Source organism: Oryzias latipes, chromosome 13 (assembly GCF_053564925.1).
Source record: "Oryzias latipes strain Hd-rR chromosome 13, Olatipes_Hd-rR_3.1".
Lineage (NCBI taxonomy): Eukaryota > Metazoa > Chordata > Actinopteri > Beloniformes > Adrianichthyidae > Oryzias > Oryzias latipes.
Genome location: NC_136249.1, coordinates 33029602 through 33052408, shown reverse-complemented (window position 1 = coordinate 33052408; position 22807 = coordinate 33029602). Strand labels below are relative to the sequence as shown.

The 22807-nt window shown below is 40.0% G+C and overlaps 1 protein-coding gene across 2 annotated transcripts in view; it reads right to left on the bottom strand.

The window, feature by feature from the left end:
• Positions 1 to 22648, bottom strand: part of tyw1 (tRNA-yW synthesizing protein 1 homolog (S. cerevisiae)) — a 45100-nt gene extending 22452 nt beyond the window's left edge. Inside the window, exons 1-11 of one of the 2 annotated variants that reach the window (XM_078929662.1) lie at positions 22556 to 22648; positions 22156 to 22283; positions 21927 to 22037; positions 21748 to 21849; positions 20787 to 20981; positions 20455 to 20718; positions 15194 to 15310; positions 8385 to 8517; positions 2070 to 2122; positions 1868 to 1986; positions 711 to 820 (exon numbers count right to left, since the gene is read on the bottom strand). In XM_078929662.1, the coding sequence (XP_078785788.1) occupies positions 711 to 820; positions 1868 to 1986; positions 2070 to 2122; positions 8385 to 8517; positions 15194 to 15310; positions 20455 to 20718; positions 20787 to 20981; positions 21748 to 21786 (1030 nt within the window). In that variant the 5' untranslated portion in view covers positions 21787 to 21849; positions 21927 to 22037; positions 22156 to 22283; positions 22556 to 22648. Of the gene's footprint in view, positions 1 to 710; positions 821 to 1867; positions 1987 to 2069; positions 2123 to 8384; positions 8518 to 15193; positions 15311 to 20454; positions 20719 to 20786; positions 20982 to 21747; positions 21850 to 21926; positions 22038 to 22155; positions 22284 to 22474 lie in introns of both variants that reach the window. The other variant, XM_011482222.4, reaches the window with a different exon arrangement.
• Between the last annotated feature and the right edge of the window lie 159 nt (positions 22649 to 22807).

Here is a 22807-nt window from a genome sequence, read left to right as displayed (position 1 = left end):
AAACTTGCAGTATGATCACTCATTTCTGTTTTAATGAAAAAGTCGAGTCGCATTCGTGTAGCAGCGAGAGCTGCCAGGGAAGGAGTCCCCAAAGAGCATCATGGAGGACAGAAGACAAGGTCTACGTTTTTGCATCTCTTGGTTGGAAACACAACATACGGCAGGGACATCAGAGAAGCACAAATATTGGCGTGTTTGGAGAGAAATGAAACCAGCGAGGAGCAGCGTTCCCAGTGGGGTAGGAGAGGAGCTGTGTGTGAGGCGGCTGAGGAGGGATTCGTGAGGCCGTGTGGTGAGGAGCAGCAGACACAGCTGCAGCATTTTTATCTTCACTCCGCTTCATTACACTCAAGGTCAGTGAAGGTCAAAACCAGAGAGGTGATGGCAGTGAGGGGGTAGGCTGCATAGGCTGCATGATAACGTCGGGTCGTGTTGCTCCCAGAGTTAAAGTCGAGCGGTGAGCTGTAGACACAGCCGCACTCGAGAACCATTTGGTGGTTTAACCCCCCAACCCAACACCTTAATGACGAGTCTTTTGGTATGACTCGGCCTGGATTTGAACTCACGACCTTCCACTCTACCACAAGCCCACTGAGCTGGCCCTGTGGTAGGAGATCTCCAGCCTCCCAAACAGTGGGATCCTCTGAGTTTTAGGATTTTACAGTAGTAAAAGCAAAAGCAGGCTTCCAGGTAGAACCTGCAGCTCTGACCTCTGAACTGTCGGATCATGTCCTGGTGCTTGTCCAGAGCGTCCTGCAGGATCTTTTCTGCGGGGTCCATTTTCCAGCGCCACTCGGTGCCCACAGGGTTGGTGTGGTGTCTGTTGATTTGAAGAAGAAGGAACCGTTAGTTCTTAAAAACGGCAAAAAAGTTGAACTGGACCTCAAAGACTTCAATCAGATCCTCAAGAGTCCAAAAGCCAAAAAAAACCAACTACCATCAACCTTCAAGTCTTACCTGTACCCCATCCTACTCTTGGGTTTGTTCAACCAACAGGAAGGAGTGAGGGCAGGTTTGGTTGAAAAAGAAGGACCATATAGACCTACGCCAATGAAAATTGTAGGTTTTTTTTACACACTTGTGTGGCATTTCATGATGCCTCATGCTGGAGGACACATTTTTAAGAAAATTAAACTCAAAATTGCATTTCTGAGGATTTCTTTATCCGAATGGTTGTGAATCAGGAGCAGATGAAAAAAATGCTGCTTGAAAAAGCATGTAGTTGTCACGTAGAAGCTTCCATTCTGCATCCACTTGCAGACAAACAGACCCACGATCGGCTGAGCTGGAATCTGATTCTACACTGAGAGTTTTTACCCTTCCTTTTCAGGTGGGGGGTGAACTGTAGGAACATCTGCGTTCAGACACCATTTTCTTGCTCAAACCCGCTCATTCCAACAGACGTCTTGAGTATGTTCCTAACAAATGTGGTTCTATTTCAAAGGAATAAAAACAGCTTTCCTTCCTTTTGTGTCTCATGTTTCTGCACTGAAGCCTCTCATTAGACTGTTGCTACACAGAGTGGAGCCAGCGGCAGAAATGTATCTGAGCTCCGGAGCTGCTGTCACCTCCAGCCAGAGCGTCCAGAGACGCTGGCACATCCGCGGTGACAGCGACGAGCTTCACAGCGGCGAGCTCTGACAGCGACCTTTGGCCAGGAGACACCTCTTACATAGAACGTGAGGGAAACAAAAGCTCCAGTCTCTCAGCGCCGTCATAACTAATCGCATTTACCAATCACACCTCAATCGTTAAGACGGGACGTTCTGCTAAAGAAGAGGATTGAAAACATGAAGTGAGGAGAATCAAGTGGGCGTTTGGAGAGGAGGAACTCGAGGAGGTCCACGGTGTTTGCAGACATGCCTACCTCCAGCAGAAGACACACTTGTTTGCGCAGGCCAGGCTGGGGGTGGTCTCCATGCAACGATGGGACTCAATCCCATAGAAGGTGTGCTTGTAGCAGCCCCCCCTCCCCCGTAGCATAGACTGACCAACAAAAAACAAGACCGTCAGTCAATGACTTTCATCAAGAGAATCAGGTCACTTTGGGTTTGGTTGACGCGTCTTACCTTCGTCCATCGGCAAAGCTTCACTCCTGAGTGACTTCCAATGAGTTTATATCCTGGAAAGAAAGAGAGTGAAGATGAAGTGAAGAGGACCCTCAAGAAACATCTTTATATCAGTACTCAAACATCATAGTAGTAGGTTTAAAGGTTGTCATCTGGACTTGTTTTTTAAAGTTGAAGACGTTTCACCTCTTATCCTAAAGGCTTTGTCAATTCTGAATTAGCTGATAAAAGAGCTGGTATATACTGGAAACTGGATGGTGTTGTCTACTTAGACTACATGGTTTCGGGTTGTTAAGAGTCCTTTGTCCTCAGCTGGGGTTGGGGGAGACAGTAGCTACCCTCCCCAACCTGGTCATCTCTTTCAGCTGTTAACGACCCAGGTGGGACCGGTTCGGTTTGTTTGGGTTTCAGAACACTGCTGTAGATGGATGGAAGAATAAACCTGAGACCGCCATTCTTATTCAGAGAAGGTTTATCGTTCTTGACAAAGATGGCGTCTTTCACTCCTCGATCAAAGCCTCCTTTCTCTCTGGCTAGAATTCGGACTTCACTGTCCTCAAACGAGTGGTTTATGGCCTTCAGAAACAGGCTCTGCGATGTTGGTAAAGCCCTTCTAGCTTTAGGTATTTTAGCCCTTCTAGCATACTTTAGCACAGACCCCTTCACACACTGCTGTGGAGTTCAGTGTCTTGGCCGAGGACACTTCCACGCATGGGCGGGCAAGGCGGGAACCAAACCTGCGATCTTCCCATCAGAGGTTGACCGCTCTGCCTTTGATGGTTCAAATTTGTCTACTGTATTTTTTGTAATACAAGTTGCTCTGGAGTACAAACGTTTAAATGAGCGATTCTGGTTTTTACATTTTCTATCAACTTGCTGCTTCTTGTTTCAATTTGCCAAAAGTCCTCTGAAGAAAATTTAACTATTTCTCAAAGTATAATTTAGGCTTCAACGATAAATGACATTTTTCTAGCATTATTTTATTCTTTGACTAAAAAAAATATAGATTTTTTTGATAGCATTACATAGAAATGGGGTTTGCAGTTGTCAATTAATTGAAATATTTAACCCCTTTTCTTAGGATGAACAAATATCTTATTTTATTCCTGAATTATTTTAAGGCTGTTTATCAACAATTCAATATTGGGATTCAAAGAAACACTCAATCCTAATTATGATGGATTTCAAAGATCTTTTCCTTCCAACATCAGAAAAATTCCAATTGAACCTAAAGAAAAAACAAAATTGCATAACAGTGATTTAAATAATCCTTTTATTTATTCCAAAAAAAATAAAAACATCAAAAAATTAAATGAAGGGTTTCCTTAAATTAGATCCATTTTGCTGCACTGCCGCTCCAACCAACAAAAAATAACTGGAAAACTTGAGTCAGAATGAAGCTTCATCTTAAGTGATAAACTCATCTTTTTACTTGAGCCAGCAGATCTAGTTTATTGTGTTATTGCTATTGTTTCTTTTATTGTTTAGTTATTTTATTGCACTTTGGTTGCTGTATTGCTTTTATACGACTGATTGAAATGGGACACTAGAATTCTTCTGATCTGCAAACAAAATCTGGAAATTTATGGTTGTTTACAAAAAGGCAGCTTCTGTCAGAATCACACCGAGTTAAATTCCCTTTGTGATTCTTTCTCCTCTTTGTTGGATAGTAAACGGCATCCCAGAAGGTACAGCTAAAAACTCTCTTTCATGAGTCTCAGCATCCTGTGACTTCAGCATCCGTGTTTGCCAGAAAAAGAAGAAGAAAGTAAACAAAGACTTCCTGGACTGCATGTCACTAAAAGAGGCCAAAATCCTCCTCCTCCTCCTCCTCCTCTGAAAGACGCTTACCTGCTGCCAGGACTGGCGGTGCCAAAGTAAACACTTCAAATAGGTCAACATTTGGTCAAATGAAGTCCTATTTATAGTTTGTTGTGGAAGCTCTCAGTGGGACGGCAAAGGTTTGGCTCATGCTGCGCCAGTAAAAAATAAATAACAGTGAGGCTGTGGTGCGTCAAACCCATTAAGTCAGGGATTTCAGCGAGGATCGTTAATAAAAACAAGATTAAAAAAATAACAGAAGATCCAGTTCAGGATCCACGCAGCAACATTTATCACATTTGAGTTGCCTAAGGACCAACTCCCAGCCAAGTGAGCTATCCGGCTGCTTGATCAATTCAAAATAAAGACATTTATATTTAGTATTAAAAAACTGGAAACAACAATAAATGATAGCAAAATAGTCAGGAGTAATCAGGGAAAAAAATGCAATACATTTATCACCAACTATTTAGTTGCAGTTCGACTTTACGCTGATGACAACTAACTTATAATTATCTGCTAAAAACCGCCTAAAGTGACCCCAGATTTAAGCAGAAAACTCCTTGTCGGCCAAGTTTGATTTGGATTTTGACAAAAAAAAAGCTTTCAAATAACTAGTTGCGTTGACCTAAAATGGATTGACGTTTTACGATAAGAATGAAAGATTATTATTAAAAAACAACAAGAAATGTTGAGGATTAGTTTAAAAAACTGCTTTGAAAATAGATTAATGGATTTTTTCAGATGAATATATTCAGATTAAACGTTGCATTTTTTATGTGACATCTGTATCTTTAAACATCTTAAGCAGACATAATCTTAATTTAATTGTACTCACCCCCTTCTCTCGTTTCAACCAAACATCAATACATTATCTGAATATTGTACTGCAGACTCACCAAGAACCACATAAAGTTATCGGACCTGCTGGATCGACTCAGTGTGAAGTTAGGAAGTATTTGACCCTTTTCTTTGCAGGCAGACTAGCATCCAGAGGAAAATGTTTTTTATTTGTTTGTTTTTATTTGTTTGGCTCGGCTGAACTGTAAACGTTCAGAGTCAATCCCATAAAAGGGTTTGTTAGAATATCTAGTAAATCCCATCCGGAGAGTCAAGAGATTTTTCTTTAGAGAATTCTTCCTTGTGGTGTTTCGACTCTTACCAGAAGACAGAGAATTTAGTCAAAAGATTTTGATATTATGAAAAAAAGCAAACTGCTTCCTGCCTAAAGTGTGTCTGGTTTACTGCCGAGTTGAAGAAAATGATTCATGCTTCGGTCCTCGCTGACCTTGTGTGCAGATTGAGGCTCAGCGGATGCTGGAAAGCAGCTGGTGTTCAGCATCTCTAATGCGCTTCTTTTATTACAAAGTAATGCAGTCGGATGATGTGAATATATTGTCCACCGTCACCACACACCCAGCAGATGCTACTTTGGAGACACGGACAGACGAGATAAATCAGGAGTCCTTCCGCCGACTGAAGCTGCTGTTCAGTCAGGATTTCATTCTTTGTCTCCTAAATGAAGCACAAACCTGGTAAACCTTTTAATAAAAAAATAAAAAACCTGTTTTGGATCAGAATCTGGAAGATGAATCAAAACTGGCCCAAGTTATTGGATGTAATTCCAGACTAATGTGAAGCATAAACCTTAAAAAGTCATTTTGTGTTTGTTTTCAAACCCCACAGAAGCTCTGCTTTGTTTTCTTGGTCTCAACATTGGAGACATTTAAAAAACACCACAACAGATTTAACGCTGAAAATGAACGGAACCTGGATTTAAATGTTAAATTTAATTTGAAAAGAGGAAAAACTTTGGGTAAATAAATGTACCGTATTTTCCGGACTATAAGTCACACTTTTTTTCATAGTTTGGCAAGGGGTGCGACTTATACTCCGCAGCGACTTATATTAGAAATAAATTGAAATAAATACATTGTTAACCCTCCTGTTACGTTCATTTGTAAGGAACAGAGATGATGTTTCTGGGTCAATTTGATGTATGAGGTATGTTAAGTGTTAAGAGGATGTTAAGTGACTCAGAGAATCAGCAAACCTTTTTTTACAGTACGATCTTGAAGGCTAACAACATAATATTCTATTTTCCAATGATTTCATAGATTCAGAAATGCAATAAAAGTGAAAACTGTTTCTACAAATACAGGATGAAAACAGAGTATTAGTTAGCCAATGATGCTTCATGAAAGGCATAAATAAATAAGTTTGAGAAAAAATTACTGTGAAATTATTAGATAAACAGTCTGCTATGATTGTGTCATATAAGGTTGTGAAAGTTAAAATGCGACTTATAGTCCAGTGCGACTTATCTGTGTTTTTTTCTACTTTATAATGCATTTTTGGGCTGGTGCGACTTATACTCCGGTGCGACTTATAGTCCGGAAAATACTGTATTTAAAAATATTTTCTTTAAAAACCTCAGAGACAAGTCTGTGTTCTGATTACAGTCATGCCTGAATCCATTGAGTGTGGGGTCATTGGGTGTATGTGTCACTGGAGAGGGGAGGAAAAGGGCAAAGGGGGGGTTGGTTTGAATTTTATTATATGTGTCTTCTTCTTTGTTTGTTATTTACAGAAAATCACTTTTCTTCGTTTAAAGCTCGATTTGAAACGAATGATGCAAACCCGTATTTTCTGGGTCCTGGTCCTGGTTTCTGGACTGGTCCTGGTTCTGAACTGGAACTTTAATTTGACAAAAAGAACCAAAAAGCCAAAAAAAAAGCCTTTGGACGACAAATGTGTTATAAAGCAGAACTTGTTTAGGTCACACGGCTTATATTGAAATTGGCCTAAGGGTTTCTTTCACCTTTGGGAACCTATAGGTTTGTGTTTTCAGTTAAGGACTAAGAAAACAGTAGAAGTGATAACTGTTTAACCCTCTGACTTACACCATTGATTGATTGATCGGCCTGGATTTGAACTCACGACCTTCCACTCTACCACAAGCCCACTGAGCTGGCCCTGTGGTAGGAGATCTCCAGCCTCCCAAACAGTGGGATCCTCTGAGTTTTAGGATTTTACAGTAGTAAAAGCGGTGTGGTGTTTTTTAAATGTCTCCAATGTTGAGACCAAGAAAACAAAGCAGAGCTTCTGTGGGGTTTGAAAACAAACACAAAATGACTTTTTAAGGTTTATGCTTCACATTAGTCTGGAATTACATCCAATAACTTGGGCCAGTTTTGATTCATCTTCCAGATTCTGATCCAAAACAGGTTTTTTATTGGTTTGAATTTTATTATATGTGTCTTCTTCTTTGTTTGTTATTTACAGAAAATCACTTTTCTTCGTTTAAAGCTCGATTTGAAACGAATTATGCAAACCCGTATTTTTTTTAAATGTGTTAAAAAACCGAATTGAAAAATGGTGAAAATGACTTTAAAGTCTTAATTAGCAGAAACAAATGGAAACTATATTATTATATAGATGCAAAAGATTTACAGAAATGGTCAAAACTGCTAAACTAAAATTTTAAATACTAATTCTATAGCTAAAGCATAAATTCCCTAAAAAGTTTTAAAAAAATATCCTATAATTTTTCAAATTAAAAACTTAATTCTAGATAAGCAAGAAAAAAGTATTTAAATGTTAAGAAAATAGATTATTTTCTGCAAAATAAATAAAAAACTAAATACACTTGATTTTTTTTATTTTTTTTTTATTTACCAAGGCTGTGTCCCACCAAGGTGGGGTAGCCTAGACAAGGCACACAATTTTAGCTCCCTCTGTCTCCTCCCCAAACCCTCCTCCCTCAGCGCGCGAGCGCGTGTGTGTGTATGTGCGTGTGACTGGTCATACACACACACGCGCTCGCTTGATTTTAAAAATGCAAAATTGAATTATAAATATCAAATTACTTCCTCCCCAAATAAATACCAAGCATTAAAAATAAAACGGCTACAGTGAGTCCTTATGTGCCTAAAAAACTAAAATGAAATTATTAAAAACAACTACAATTGAAGAGAATTTTCATTTAACTAATTACTCTAGTAAGTTAAAATCTGAATAACTAAAAGTGAAAATGCTAAACAGAAAAGTAGATTCAAAAATATGTAAACTAACATGCTAAACATGCCAAAATGGATCCAGCTCAGATAAAAGTGAAAAATCAAGTTCCAAAGTGTGTTTGTGTTGTAAAAACTTTTATAATTCTGTCTCTACTTCCTCAAAGGGTGAATTGAGTCAGAAGCCAAAAATTTGCATCAAATTTTCTTTTGAAAAAAATTAAACTTCAGCAGGTTTTTTACTAAAAGTTTAAAGATTGTTTTTACACTAAATAAATAATTAGTTCAAAGTGCATGTAGGTCTAATGGCTGAAAATAATTGATAATTATATTGAAAAGCAAAAAAACGTCCCATGATGCTTTTCTCTTTTGCTAGAACTGGTTTAAATAGGATGAAACTGAAACAAATCTACAAGAATAAAAGAACCAGGATGTAAATGTGTTTGAAGAAATCATAACACGTCTGTTTATTTGTTACCTTGTTTAGTCAGAGCTTCTCTCAGAGCAGCAGTGATCATCTCTCTTCTTTCTCCATCATCATCAATCTTCTTCACCCCATTCAGTTTGGAAAACTTCACCACCTCACCGTCTCGCTGAGGACCGTTTTTGCCCTGAGAACAACAAAACATTATGAACGTACTAAAAATACTTTAGACTTCTCCAATAAAGGGTTTGATTGTCTTTTATTCCCTGAGGCAAAATCCAAACGGAAGCAGTTTGTAAAATGATTCAGGAAAATGAAAAAAAAACTAACAAGCTGATGTTTTCCTGTAGAAAATTGATTTTATTTGGGTTGTTTTGTACCTAAATCAGCAGAGCTTAAGCCCATTTGTTCCTACATCCAACAATGTTGAGGTGAGTTCTGAGTTCCTGTAAAAAGGTTGACATATTTCTGAGTTCATTTGGAGGCTCTGAAAATCCAACCGTGGCGTTTTTGGTCCGCATTCGCTCTTGGAAACGGCGGAGCAGACTGATGAAGTGTGTGAGGCGCTGCAGCCGTCTCTTTTATTGTTTCGAGCTGCTGACTCCTGTTGGTTTGACGGATTAACAGAACCAGAACCAGATTACGGGAATAGGAATCTGAAGAAGTCCGACCGGCCCTGTGCACAAACCAAAAATAGATGAAATCCTGAAAGAAGAGCCATCGGAGCAGGTTGGACTTCTTTGGAGGAGTTTGACAGCCAGATTGTTTCTTTGCTTTTTTAAACTCAATGCATTCAATGACAGCTGCTCCCAATTACTGAAGTGCTTTTCCGCAGGGATCTGTGTGACACCTTTTGTCAGCGCAGACGAGCTCCACGGGAGCCGACTGTCAGCAAATTTACATGAAGATTCGGGTTTTGTTGGTGGATAAATCTGACGAGTTCACTTATTACTGCTCAGTTTGCTTCAGGGCTCCAATCCTGGAAGCAAATGCTCAGTGGGGGGGTGAGAGCTGGCCGACTCGGTACAGACGGACTCTTCGTTTAAGAGTCCAGACATCAACAGTTTTCTAGTCAGACGATTCATTTAGCTTCAATCCAACAACGATTCAGGTCGGATTCAGGAACTTTTTCAAGAACTGTCCTTCTAAATCAGCATCTTTCAACCTTTTTCGAGCCAAGGCACACTTTATCATTGACAAAAATCCCGCGGCACACCAGCATCCAAACATTAAAAAAAGGAGAAACTCTATAGTCTGTATTGATGTACAGCCTCTCCACAATCTCATATGAATTTTTGAGATCATTGTGGCAGAAAAAGCTGGAGGTTGCAGCTGTTTTTTTCTAAAAGATGTAATAAAAGTTAAAGTTAGTTTTCAGTAATAATTTTTAACTAAATTATTTGTAATTTTACCCCGGTAGTTTTTTTCCCTTCAGTTTATTAACATGCAATTTTATGTAACCCCACAGAAAAACAAATATATTCTTTCTGATTTATTTTTTAAATGTTGGTGCAAAGGCAACTGTAATTTTTGAACAATATGATCACAATATGTTTGATAAATTTACACAAAAAGACTAACAGTATATTTATGTTTTCTGTAGCTACACAAAAGTGAACACGTTAAAGTTTTTAGTTTTTCTCTCGTCTTAATCACCTTAGTTTAATTGTGTCTGTTGGCCACTTCCACTAAATCCTGTTTCTTAAATGTTGTTGTTACTTCTTCTTAAATTTAACATAGAAAATAATCCAGACGTTATTAGAAAAGTGTTTCACTTAGAAAGATGACTTGGACCAAACTCTGGGATGTTTGGCTGATAATAAACTCAAACCTTGAAGGAGAACTAAACTGTTGACTTCTGATTTCATCAAGAAGATTTCAAAACTGTGTTTGTTGTGGTTTCAAGACATTTAACAGGGAAGACTCATTGTAGCGCAGAGATGCTGTCACTTTAACTCAATGCATCATGGGAGATGTAGTGCATAACTGCCGCATATGGCAGACAGACTGGCGTCTCTGAGCTTCATTGTTTTGTTCACTTGTTCCACGGTCTGACACCGGATTCTGTGGAAAGCTACACCGCTAAAGACGAGCTTTGGCTGGTATTTTGTTGGAACTGAGAGACTTTTGGAGCTAAATCGGAACAAGGAAGTAAAGACTTGAACCACTTCTTAAGCCTCCAAGAATGATTGGTGGAGACAGTTAAAGGGGCGGGACATTTCCTAAAACAGCTGAAGCTACGGCTAAATCGCGTTACCGTCATTGTTATCAAAATGTCTTTAATAGAATCAAATAAATACAAAGAAAAAGTATTTTATGATCTTTCATATTCCTAACTACTCAGTGTTTTATCAGGGCCTGTTTGGATGAACAAAGAGTTGATATGCTGGAGATGGGAAATGTTTTTAGATCAGCGTATTTCCCACGGCACACTTGACCATCTCCCATGGCACACTAGTGTGCCGCAGCACACTGGTTGAAAAACACTGTTCTAGAGTCAACCGATCCTTGGGATGTGGGTTTACAGAGGCTACCAGTGCTTCTTGAATTGCTTAGTAGCTTTTATTGCTCGGTTTATTTAAAATGAGGAAGGATTTATCTAGTTTACAAAGCTCATAAATGAAAAGTATTATCTGCACGTAAATGCTGAAGCTAATATTTTTAACCTTCCTCTGCCGATAGAGAAAAGTCTACATAAAAAACACTAAGTCTTAAGATAACAAAAAAGGTTAGAAGGGCTCAGATCAGAGACTTAAATGTTAAGCTAGGAAACCCAGATCTACACTGGAAGTCTGGGAAAAACTGCCAAAAACCCTCATTTCTGTGTTTTTCTCTGTAAAACTCAAAGTTAATGGGGTGTTTATATCAAGACACGAAAGCAAAGACTTGATGGAACACTTGTCCTTGAATGTTAAAGACCTGTAGATTATGGTATCATCAGCATAGTAGTGACGTAAAATTCCAAAAAACCCAAGGAAACAAAAAAAACAAACAAGGAAAAATAAGAGGGTCCAGCTTTCATCATAAATATAAACAAGAAAACTGTACGACTCAGACAGTTTTCCGTATCTCTGCTGATCTCCACTGCATGTTAATCCCTGCAGATGTTCCACATGATCAGTTTACACGTCAGTTTAAGAGAATGCAGCTCAAACTTTGATTAATTTCCCAGAAATCCATTTGATTGGACTTTTCTTGCAGCCTCTTTTCAGATATCTCTGTGTTCTTGAGGCGCGGTTTTTGGTTCCGTCACATCATCCGGCTGGAAGGAAGGGACCAGCTCTGAACCCACCTAGGAGCAGTGAGAGCGCCGCCTGTCTACCACGCCCTGACATTACAGCACAGTCACAAATAATCGCCTGCTGAGGAAACGCAGCCCTCTGGCTGAAATCAAGACCTGCAGTGAAAACGTCATGAAGCTGTCAACACAAAGTCCTATTTATTCCTATCATCTTCATTTTTTTTTTTCAATCTAACTTGAGTTTTAAACCCGTCTAAGTCATTACACTGGAGAACCTTTGGGTTCCACAGAGGAACAGTGATCCAAACACAGAAACAAGTCCGACTTTGAAAGCACTAAACAGTTAAATCAAAAGCTTAAATTTCGTTTCTTCAACTGTTTTGGGTTTAGAATCACGCAAAAATGGACGAAACAAAAACCTTTGCAGACCTGATCCACACTGACAAACAGAACATTGGAGTTTGGGGGTAAATAATTACACACCGTAGAACCAAACCCACTTAAACTGATGCTCTAACGAATGAAAACTGGATTGAACTTTCTTTTAAACTGTCATTTTATACCAAAACGGTCAGAATGTGAAAGAGCTTCATCCAGCGGACGCATTCCTCGGTGCTGACGGGCTTAGCGGACCAGAACTTTTGCGGCCTAACAGCGCAGACCCCGTGGTGGCCTCCACTTACGGACATCTGTCTGACTCCATCACTTATCAACACTTACAGTGGCAGGCTGGACGTTCTGGTCAATCCAAACGCATTATGTTCCCAGCATGCCCTCTGCTGAACTCTGCAAACGCAGACAGAGCGGCACAGAAAGCAGAGCAGTAATGATCCAAACGACCGCGGACAAAAATGAAAATCCATAAAGTCCAGCCGCCATGGAGTCGCAAAGGTGTCATTCATTTCTTCCACCGGCCTGTTTCATTGGTGCACGAACAAAAAAACAGGCAGAACGTTTTTTTTTTTCATCAAATTAAGTTCATTTATTTAGATTTTATTTATTGATGTGAGGAGCTGCAGCACTGAGGCGGCAGGTCGTGAAAGCCCGGCTGCATCTGAACATCCAGACCAAAAACTGGAACAAAGCCTGCGATGATGTCACAACCCAAATGAAACTGGGCGTGTCCGGATTCACGCACTATTTAGTGCACTATAAAAGCCATTCGCCGTTTTTTCTTTTTTTAGGGGGGGGGGGGGTCCTACAATTCCAAAATCTAGTGCCCTGAAAATTTCCCAAACTGTGTGCACCAGTGTTGACTACACTGTGGAATATAGACCACAATGCATTGCATTTCAACAATTGATCATTTGGAGAGAGAAAAAAAAAAGCATGAAAATTTACTTTTTATAAATCAGATCACAGAGGAATCATAAATACTCTGTAAATTGTTCATATTAAATAAAAATAATGGAGTTGGAATTGGAGTTAGCCCTGTCGCTACCAGATCGGTCCCCGCATTCGCGAACGTGACGTCACTTCCTCTTTGTCGCCAACACTCCTTTTCCGATTTTATTGTCCATATACTTATTTTGTTGTTCTACAAACGTTTTCTTATTTCTGAAATAAATAACTTTTTGTGAACATTGCTACAGTTAAGCAATTTTATTAAGCTTTGCTCCCGTAACTCGCATGTTTTGTACGTTCGTATTTTGAAGATTGTATATTGTAATTCGTTGTTGGACGATTAAAATAAAAAATATATTAAAAAACGATCAGCTGACGGTCACATTTCCCGACAGTTCTGCTTCCTTTACGACTGTCCGAGCCGGATAAACTCCGTGATCAAACAAATGTCTGTTTTCCTAAACAACGAAGAGGCTGAACTACAGCTCCAGAACATAAAAGAACGTCACTTAAATGCAACACTCGATAACATGTTAACCGAGTTCACGAAGTGGCGTTGTATCCTGTAGACGCGGGAGTCCAAACGAAACAGAAGAAGAAGAAAACATTCCCAGTTCACTTTTAGTCTTTTGTAGGATCCTGCAGTCCTGATCCTTAACGTTTCTTTTTTTTGGCAACATTAAAATACACTTTTTTATCTTTTGGTTAAATAAGTTCTGAATTGCCAATTTAGTTTTAAGTCGACTGTTGATTAGAAAATAATAAATTTAAAGTGTCCATATCCTGCTTTTCTTAAGCCTTTCAGAGTAAACTATATCCATATTTATGATACTATATTCACCTTTGGCACGCGATTTTTCAAAATGAAATAGGAATTATTTTTCACAGCTAATTTTCCTACCAGCAGCTTGTCTGCGTTTCGCCCACGAAAACAAACAACATCCAAACTTTTGCTAAGACAATGCATCGAAAAAGGAAGCAGATCACCTCGAGCTCCACTGAGAAAAGGGGTGTGTTTTAGCCTGGGGGGCGGAGCTGGCAGCACTGAAAGGGGCGGTTCCTCAATTTGTGATGTCACAATGTGAGGACCCTCATTCTTGTGGACTGGGAGGGACCGGTGCTCCGAGAGCAGGTTTTTAGAGGAATGCGTGAATGGATCAAAATACCACTTTGGGGTTGTTTACAGTGAGGAATGAACATTATAATACACTTAAAAGTAAAAAAAAAAAAAAAAAAAAAAAAAAATTTATTATATTGCATGATATAGGCCCTTAAAGAATATTACAAAAATCTGGTCATCAATCATATGACATCATGTTACCGTCTGCTCGCGTGGTGGAGTGGCCGTACCAGAACATGTCTGTAAAATGTTCATCTAAAGTTTTTGGAGTTTTTTGTTTTTTCCCCTAAAAGTTGAAATAAAATCAGTTTATAAAACATGTTTTCTGTAGTCAGTTCAGATGAAAGGACTGGGAGTCTTTTCTACTTGTTCCATTTCTACTGAGGCGTTTCTGCGTCTTCATTTATTGCCTTCTTGTTGACTGGAAATGCAGTCGGCTAAACATTTGCAGGATTTGTTGTTAAATGATGCGAAACAACAGTGATGTTTATGTTTTGTTAAGTTAATCAGGAAGTTAGCAGAAAACTTTTGGTTATGACGTTAACAGTGATAAAAAACATTTTACTTTTTTAAATCTTTGTGTTTTCATCCGTTTTGTTGATCCTGATCTGCTGTTTTAAATAAAACAGATGATAAAATAAGATATAAATGATGGTGAGCAAATATAGTATTTTCCAGCAAGAAGACATGCACATGGCAACCATTTAAATTAGATTCTAAGAATCCTGATTTCACCTGTTCATTTTTATCCTGATTCATGAATATGTCGTCATATTTTTCTGTGGCTTTTCCCCCCAAATACTGGTTTAAACTGGAAGATTCTTTTTAGGTTCAAAGAGCGACCGCTTCAAATGTGCAGAAAGAAGCGACTCTTCATCCTTGAAGGTGGAACAGGCCGACGTTCTCATGAAATCCCTTCTTTGATTCAGCTTTTGTCAGTCACCCATCCCTCACCAGCGTGTCCAGTGGGCGTCCTCATGGTTACGCAAGTCTCTGCTTCTCGTCTGCTGTCTATCAAACCATCTGCCTTTTTTTTTTCTCTTTGATAACAATTTCTCCCTCTGCAGGAGGAACCTGAATATTGATGAAGCTGGTGGATCTGTGGGTTCGGGAGGAACTTCCTGTTGTAAACAGACTCTCAGCTGATTGAATCCTGACCTTTGCTTTTTTTGCGTTCTTCATCAAGTTGCCCAAATCCTCCAGGTCGACCACAGACCTCTTCTCGCCGGTGAGGCCGGACTCGTCTTCATCGCTGCTGGATTCGACCAGTTCCACCTAAAACACAACACAAACGGGAGCTTTGTCAGTTAAACTGGGCAGAATTTCAGAGTTTCGTCACATGGAGCGACAGAACGGCAAACGGAGAGAAGACGAAGGCCTCCATGTTGCAGCTTCCAGCTCCTCTGGTTCCGATTTTGTCACCTCCAGAGGGAAGGGAGCTGGCTCCGTGCTTCCATGACAACACATCATCTACGCGAGCTGCGATGCGTCCAGACGGCGTGCGAACATGTACATGTGAAATTGAGAAACCTGCTATTTGAACTGGGTTTTACCAAAAGGATGGCATAAATTCATTTCAGCTGATGATACATTTTCACAGCAGACATCATTTATTTATTGGTGACCATCTGCTGAAAATCCGTTTTCAGTTTTATTGTTTTGTATACAAGTTAGATTTTCTTAATTATATACATTTAAGCAAACAAACAAAATCAAAGTACTTTCTGATTTTTCGTGGAATTTTTGGTTACTTTCATCTTTTCTAGACAATCTTCTATAAAATGAGCATTTGACAGTTAATTAGCTTTTAAAATGAATCTTTTGAGCTTTTAAGTATTATATATATAATTATAATACACTTAATGATAATTCCCTAAAAACCCTGCTCTCTGAGCACAAACCCCCCCCCAAAAAAATCAACAAAAACAACCGGGTCCTCACATTGTGACATCACAAAGTGAGAAACCGCCCCTTCCAGGAAGAATCTCCGCTGCCAGCCCCGCCCCCCAGGATAAAATCTTTCCTTTCATAAGCACAATACGCACAACATCCATCTTTGCAAAAGTTCAGATGTTTGTTTTCGTGGGAGAACCGCAGACACGCTGCCGACGCTAGGATGGCGTCATAAAATGGGCGGCACCCACAAGGAGCAAAAGGCGGAGCCTCAGAGATCGAGTCGTCTTACCTTCAAATTTCATTAAAAACAATCATTCTGTAGTGTGCCAAATGTAATATATAATCACATATATGGATTTATACCATGGTCCAGGTGAATACTCGATTCTGATTGGCTGCTGGGTCTGCATTAAAACCTGATAACCGCACGGTGAAAAAAGAAGTTCCGGTCACTTAGCTTATCTGTTTTGTAACACTGCGCCGGCTTCTTTAAAACAACCTTTTGCTTCCTCATCAGGACAAAAAACAAGCGGTAAGAGATGAACTTTCTTTCTGAACTGATGCTTTATTCAACCTATTGGAAAGATCAGCATATATATATATATCGCCGAATCTTGACTGCAGCGGTGGCGTGACGCGGACTATTTGTTACGGCGTATCGCGCAAATAGTCCGCTTTTTGTGAGAAAAGCAATCCAAATCGGAAAAAAACAAACAAGAATTAAGGACTAAGAACTGGTTAATATGTATTACTTTTGTAAGTGACCATGGTATAAGCGGGTTAATGGCCTTCGAAGTGTGCATTATTACTTCGCGGAAGTGCGCTTCGCATCGGACGGTTCAGACTTCCACGGCGTGCGTTAAAAAGTAATAATGCACACTTCGTCAGCACATAAACCCTTACATATTTTACTATGAAAGGCTTAAGAAAAGCAGGATACAGACCCTTTAACATTCGTCTATGCGATCAGTTAGCATTTGAATTAGCACGGTTAACATTCTTTCCGGTTTTAACTGTTTTACTTTCATAAACTGATTGGAATTAAGCTCAGATGAAAAACTCAGATGAAGAAAAAATGTTGACTGGCCTATTTATGTTATTTAAGGTCATTAAATAAGAGAGGGCTGCACAGTGGTGCAGTGGTTAGCGCTCCCCCACTGGTTCAAATCCCAGCTGGCTCCCTTCTGTGTGGAGTTTGCATGCTCCCCCCGTTGGTGGGTGGGTTTTCTTCCTCCTACAATCCAAAAACATGCTTCATGGCTTCATTGGTTACTGTAAAAGTGTCCCTAGCTGTGCATTAGGGGTGTGCCAAAATATCGATACGGTGATATATCGTGATATTTAGTCCCGTGATTGATTTTCGATGAGTCTTCATCAAGTTTCAACCTTTTATTTACATTTGGAGACCCTCTAAAACGTGATATTAATCATCCTTTGGTTAGACGATTCTTCGGAGGGTCGATAGGGGGCGTTTGCTGCTGTCGCAGATGGACGAAGAAGAAAACACATTCAAACAAAAATTGCGGAGGGAAAAACAAGGAGAACAGCAAGAACAGCAAATTAAAAGATGCGCCGGCAGCATTGAAGCTGCATGACCTGGAGTTGTGTGAGAAAGCCGTGGCTGTTGCTGGCCTAAAGCCGACACAGCCCGGCGCGGAAACATTTTTTCAGGTGAAGCTGCCACAGTCTTCTGCGAGAGCAGAGGCAACAACAAACGGGATTGCTGTCTACATACAAGGGGCTCTGTCCCTGCAGCGAGGTGGAGAACGAGGGATATCGGTTTTTATTGAATGCATCAGAGCCACGCTTTGACATTCCCTCTCGGAAATACTGAAACAATGATCCCTGCGCTGTACGGCCAGACCAAAGCTATGGTTGAGATGGAAACGGAAGAAAGAGAGGCATCCCTGCCCTTAGACCCCCCTTCTCCTCTAAGCAGCGGTAGACGAGCGGCGTCTTGACAAAAAAGCCTCTGGTTCTCAAGAAAAACATGAACATATCAACATACATGCAACTTTTCCCAAAACGTTTTGTTCACAAAGATGTTTACTTTTAGATGTACTTTAAGTTCATGGATTTTATTTTAAGTCTTAAATAACTTAAAGGAAAGTTTCTAGCTACTTGATTTTTGTTTTTCGGGAGAATTTTATTTTTGTTTACACCACATTTGCACTACCCGTATTTTCCGGACTATAATTCACCCTTTTTTTCATAGTTTGGCAAGGGGTGCGACTTATACTCCGCAGCGACTTATATTAGAAATAAATTGAAATAAATACATTGTTAACCCTCCCGTTATGTTCATTTGTAAGGAACAGAGATGATGTTCTTGGGTCACAGTAAGATCTTGAAGGCTAACAACATAATATTCTATTTTCCAATGATTTCATAGATTCAGAAATGCAATAAAAATGACAACTGTTTCTACAAATACAGGATGAAAACGTTTTATTTGGCCACTGATGCTTCATGAAAGGAATAAATAAATAAGTTTGAGAAAGAATTACTGTGAAATTATGAGATAAACAGTCTGCTATGATTGTGTCATATGAGTTTGTAAAAGTTATTAGTTCTTGGTCTCAGATTTTGTCAAATAAATTTCCCGTCAAAATGCGACTTATAGTCCAGTGCGACTTATCTGTGTTTTTTTCTACTTTATAATAAATTTTTGGGCTGGTGCGACTTATACTCCGGAGCGACTTATAGTCCGGAAAATACAGTCAATGGTGTCATTTATTTTTAACACAGACACTATAAGTTGTTCACAGAATGAATATCTGATTTACAGCTATTTTTTTTAAATAATGCAATGGCTATGGTTTTGTTTTTCAACAGTTAATACAAATGTGCCTAGCAACTACTTGACTTATTCATTTTTTATCCTGTTTACAGCAATTTTGTATTAAATAATGGCTGCTGCTCAACTTCACTATTTTTTAACCGACTTTTTCTGATATTTCCAAATGAAAATGGTCATTGTTTGTCAAAGACAGAGTATTACTGATTTCAGCAATGTTACACAAAGTCTGTTATTCATTACACCAAATAGGACACAAGCTGTTCATTATCATGGTGTTTTTCAAGTTCTTCTTTCTAAAAAGTTGTTAGAGACGACATAAATCGATTATCACATTATCGCCATATCGTGATAGTATCGTTATCGTGAGCAATGTATCGCGTATCGTATCGTGAATTACCCAGTGATTCCCAGCCCTACTGTGCATGTGTTTGTGTGTGCGTGTGTGATGGTGACTGTGTGCTCAACAGTAGCTGGGAATTTACTCCCGACAGGGATGAAAGCGCGTTAGTAAAATGGATGGTTGAATGAATTAGCCTATTTTTTCCATAGCATTATGAAGCTAGCTTAGCTTTTCTTTCCCCATTTACAAATCCTTTGTACGTAATTAAGCGGATAGCCTTACAGCAGATTATTAAACTGCCTTCAGGCCCGTACACACCGGGACGAATATTCGCCAGCCGTTTTTCCGCACGTTTTTTGTGTTCACACCCAGGCGATTTTCGCTGACGATGAGCCGAGCGAACATGCAATTTCATTCCCTGACATTAGATGGCGCTTAATGTAAACAGAAATACCCCTGTACACAAGGTGGCGCTGCGCAACTTTACGCTTCTTAAAGTCGCTTTTCACTCAGAAGAAGAGAGCAAGTATTTACGCGCTTGTCAGAATCAAACAAAGAAAAAATGAATATTTCAAGCACCAGTAGCTCCAGCTCCAGAGATGAAGAAATTATTGTTCTGTTGAATGATGAAAGACGCCGGAAAAGACGTCGATTTTGGGTACATCCCATAGTTACGAGAAGAGAAGAACATGGGGAGTTTTATCGACTGGTACAAGAGCTGAAAATGTATCATGAGCGTTTTCGGGGATATTTAAGAATGTCCGTCATTTTTTCTTCGCGGCAGAGTAGACGCTACTTGGCGTCTATCTTCTTCGTTGGTATGTGTGCTCAGAAAGGCAGTTTTGTGTTTGATCGCCCCCAAGTTGTGTTTTACTGTAACTTCAGAAGCTCCAGACACGTGTGCAAAAGCGCCATTCTCATTGGTCGAATAGTTTGACGCGGCGCGTCAAACCCAAAAAACGAACCCGAGGTGTTTTTTTAAAAAATGACGCTTTTACGCGTGGCGTTTTTCGCGTCGGTGTGCACACTCACATTGGTGCCCTTTGTTTAGTCACGAGGCATTAAACGTCTGCAAATATCGCGCGCGAAATTCGTCCCGGTGTGAACGGGCCTTTAAACTTGTTTTTAACACATTGTTCAGCTTCAGTCGTCTTATTCTCTAAACACAAATAAATTAGCCGCTCTTTTGGCAATCTTATCTGTTTTCACAACTACTGTTTTTTAAAACCAAGCACTCTAAACATTATTGATATTTTTAGCATGGGTCCTTAACGCTGTGATTAGCATTTATGCATAATTCTATATTTTTTAGCATTAAATTTAGAAGGTAAATTCTGCCAATTTGGTAACAGTGAGAAGCACGCCTTCCTCTCTTCTCCTCACCTCAGAGCCGGTCTCCTTTGACGCCTCCTCTTCCTCCTTTTTGCTCTTGCAGGAGCTTCCCGTCTTACAGTTTTTTCCACTGCAGGTTTTCTTCTCGCCCGTTGCAAGAGCCTGCAGGCGACTCAAGAACTTCCCTTTCCAAGCCTGGAAGTCTGCCTGAACGCTGCCGTGGCGACTTTTCACCACGTTGCAGTCACCCTCGCCTCTGGTCATGAGTCGCTTTGCACTCAGCATCCACAACCACTTATCCACATTTTTACACACCTGCAGAGGGAAAAGACGCTTGAAATTTGGTCCACAACAAAACAAGTTGGACCACAAACTGGACTCACTGTGTTGTAGTGGCCAACGTAGACAGAGTTTCCCAAACCAAACACCGCATATCTGAGACCTTTGAGGTAGGTTCTCCCGTATCGGAAGTCCGTGGAGGCGTCTTCCAGCCACTTGCAGAACCACTCGGCGCTCTCCGTGGGCTGCCCGTCGGTGTAAGTGGCCACCAGGAACACACACACCGACCCACTCACACACTGAACCCACAGGTACAAGGAGTCAGACGCTGTGTCGGGTCATTTTAAAGGGTTGCATTATCAGTCACGAAAGCTGCATTTTCAGCAGCAGTTACTGGATTATTAAAGACCCACTTAGATGAAAATTGTGTTTTTAACAAGTTTGTGTGTCGTTTTTCTTGTGATGGAGGACATATATTAAAACATTTTGCTTTTCTGAGTATTTCTTTATTCAAATTGTTGTGAATCAGGAGCAGACGTAAACATAAATATGTCCTTTTCACTGTGGCTGTTTGGTGGTGTAGTGGTATGACATGTGAACTGTGGTGCACAACTTCACTGGTTTGATACCCGACGCTGGCATTTTTCACAAACTTTTTTTGTTATTGTGCTGTTTTCACTTAATCTGTGGTCAACTTTGATCATTTCTTTCTTTCTTTCTGCCAATTATTACCCTTTAAGTTTCCTTTTCATTCAGCAATATAGCATTCAACCATCCTTTTTGTTTCTGAAAATGCAGCTTCTTCTAGTTTAAGCGTAATTTTCTTTATAAAATGTCCTTCATGAGATTAATGCTACAAGAACATGTTGAAAAAAACACCACTTTTATCGCATGGGACTTTAATGACATCAATTAAAATGTGAATGTGAGGCTGCTTTTCATTGAGTACATGAGCAGTAAATTGTAAAATGTATTCATAAAAAACCAGCAGAATCCTTAACAGTCCAGCAGTTTTCTTGTCTCACTCAAACGGCTTAAAGTCTGCTGGTTTTGGTTTTGACTCACCTCGTCGGCTAGTCGATCGTCTGGATCGTAGTCCTTCATGTCAATCACCTCAGCAGGAAAACCCAAAGCCTCCAGCTCCTCTGACAGCACTTTGGCAAAACCCTGAGCACAGGCCATGATGGTCAGACGTGTCACAATGCATGCTGGGAATGATGTGTGAACATGGCTGGACCCTTCACCTTTGCAGTTCCTGTTTGGGAGCCGTAAAAGATTTTAACTCCGGACACATGAACCTCAGGCTCCTCTTGCTTTTTGGCTCCAGAAAGTACAGCATCTTTTTCACCACTTTTCTGAAAGCATAAACGTAGAGAAAAGTTAAACATCCCGAAGATCTTATATCTCAGATCTTCTGACCAGCAGCCACAGAGCCAAAATCCTCAAGAGTCATCAATGAGGGCCCCCTCTCACCCTGCTGAGAGCCACCTTCAGGGAGACCCAGAGCCCTACGACGAGCGCGGCAGCCGCGTACAGGTACAGCCTGTGGTGCCACAGCAGCGCCAGGTAGTTCTCCGCGAGGCTGGACCCGGTCTGTGGAGCTGCAGGGGCGGGAAAGACACCTCAGCTTATGTCCCCTCAGTCAGACTCACCCTAGCTTTGAGTACATTACTTAAAAACGGAATTAAACTCGATTTAAAGACGCTGCAGCGCATGATGCTAACAGCTAACGATGCCCAAAACACGACTTAAAATTCGACTTCCGGTCTCTTCGTGACGTAAATAAACTCACCGTTGACATCCGAGGCAAACGCACAACGTGCAAAAAACAAAACCACAATTAAACATTTCGCCATGGCTTCAATTAACATACCAACATTAAACCGTAAAACCACGAGAAGCTAAATGTGTGGACGTAGCCATGTTGACTTGCCGACAGGAACGCTGGGAAATGTAGTTATTATATCTGTGAAATGTATCTGGGAAGGAGGACTTTTTGAATGAAGCAATCTTTAAAAACCTAATTTAAATAAATAAATTAGACACACAAATACTTTCATGATGTGAAATTGAAAAAAATCAAGTAGTTTTTTTTTTAATTGTCTTTACAGAAAACGTGAAATCC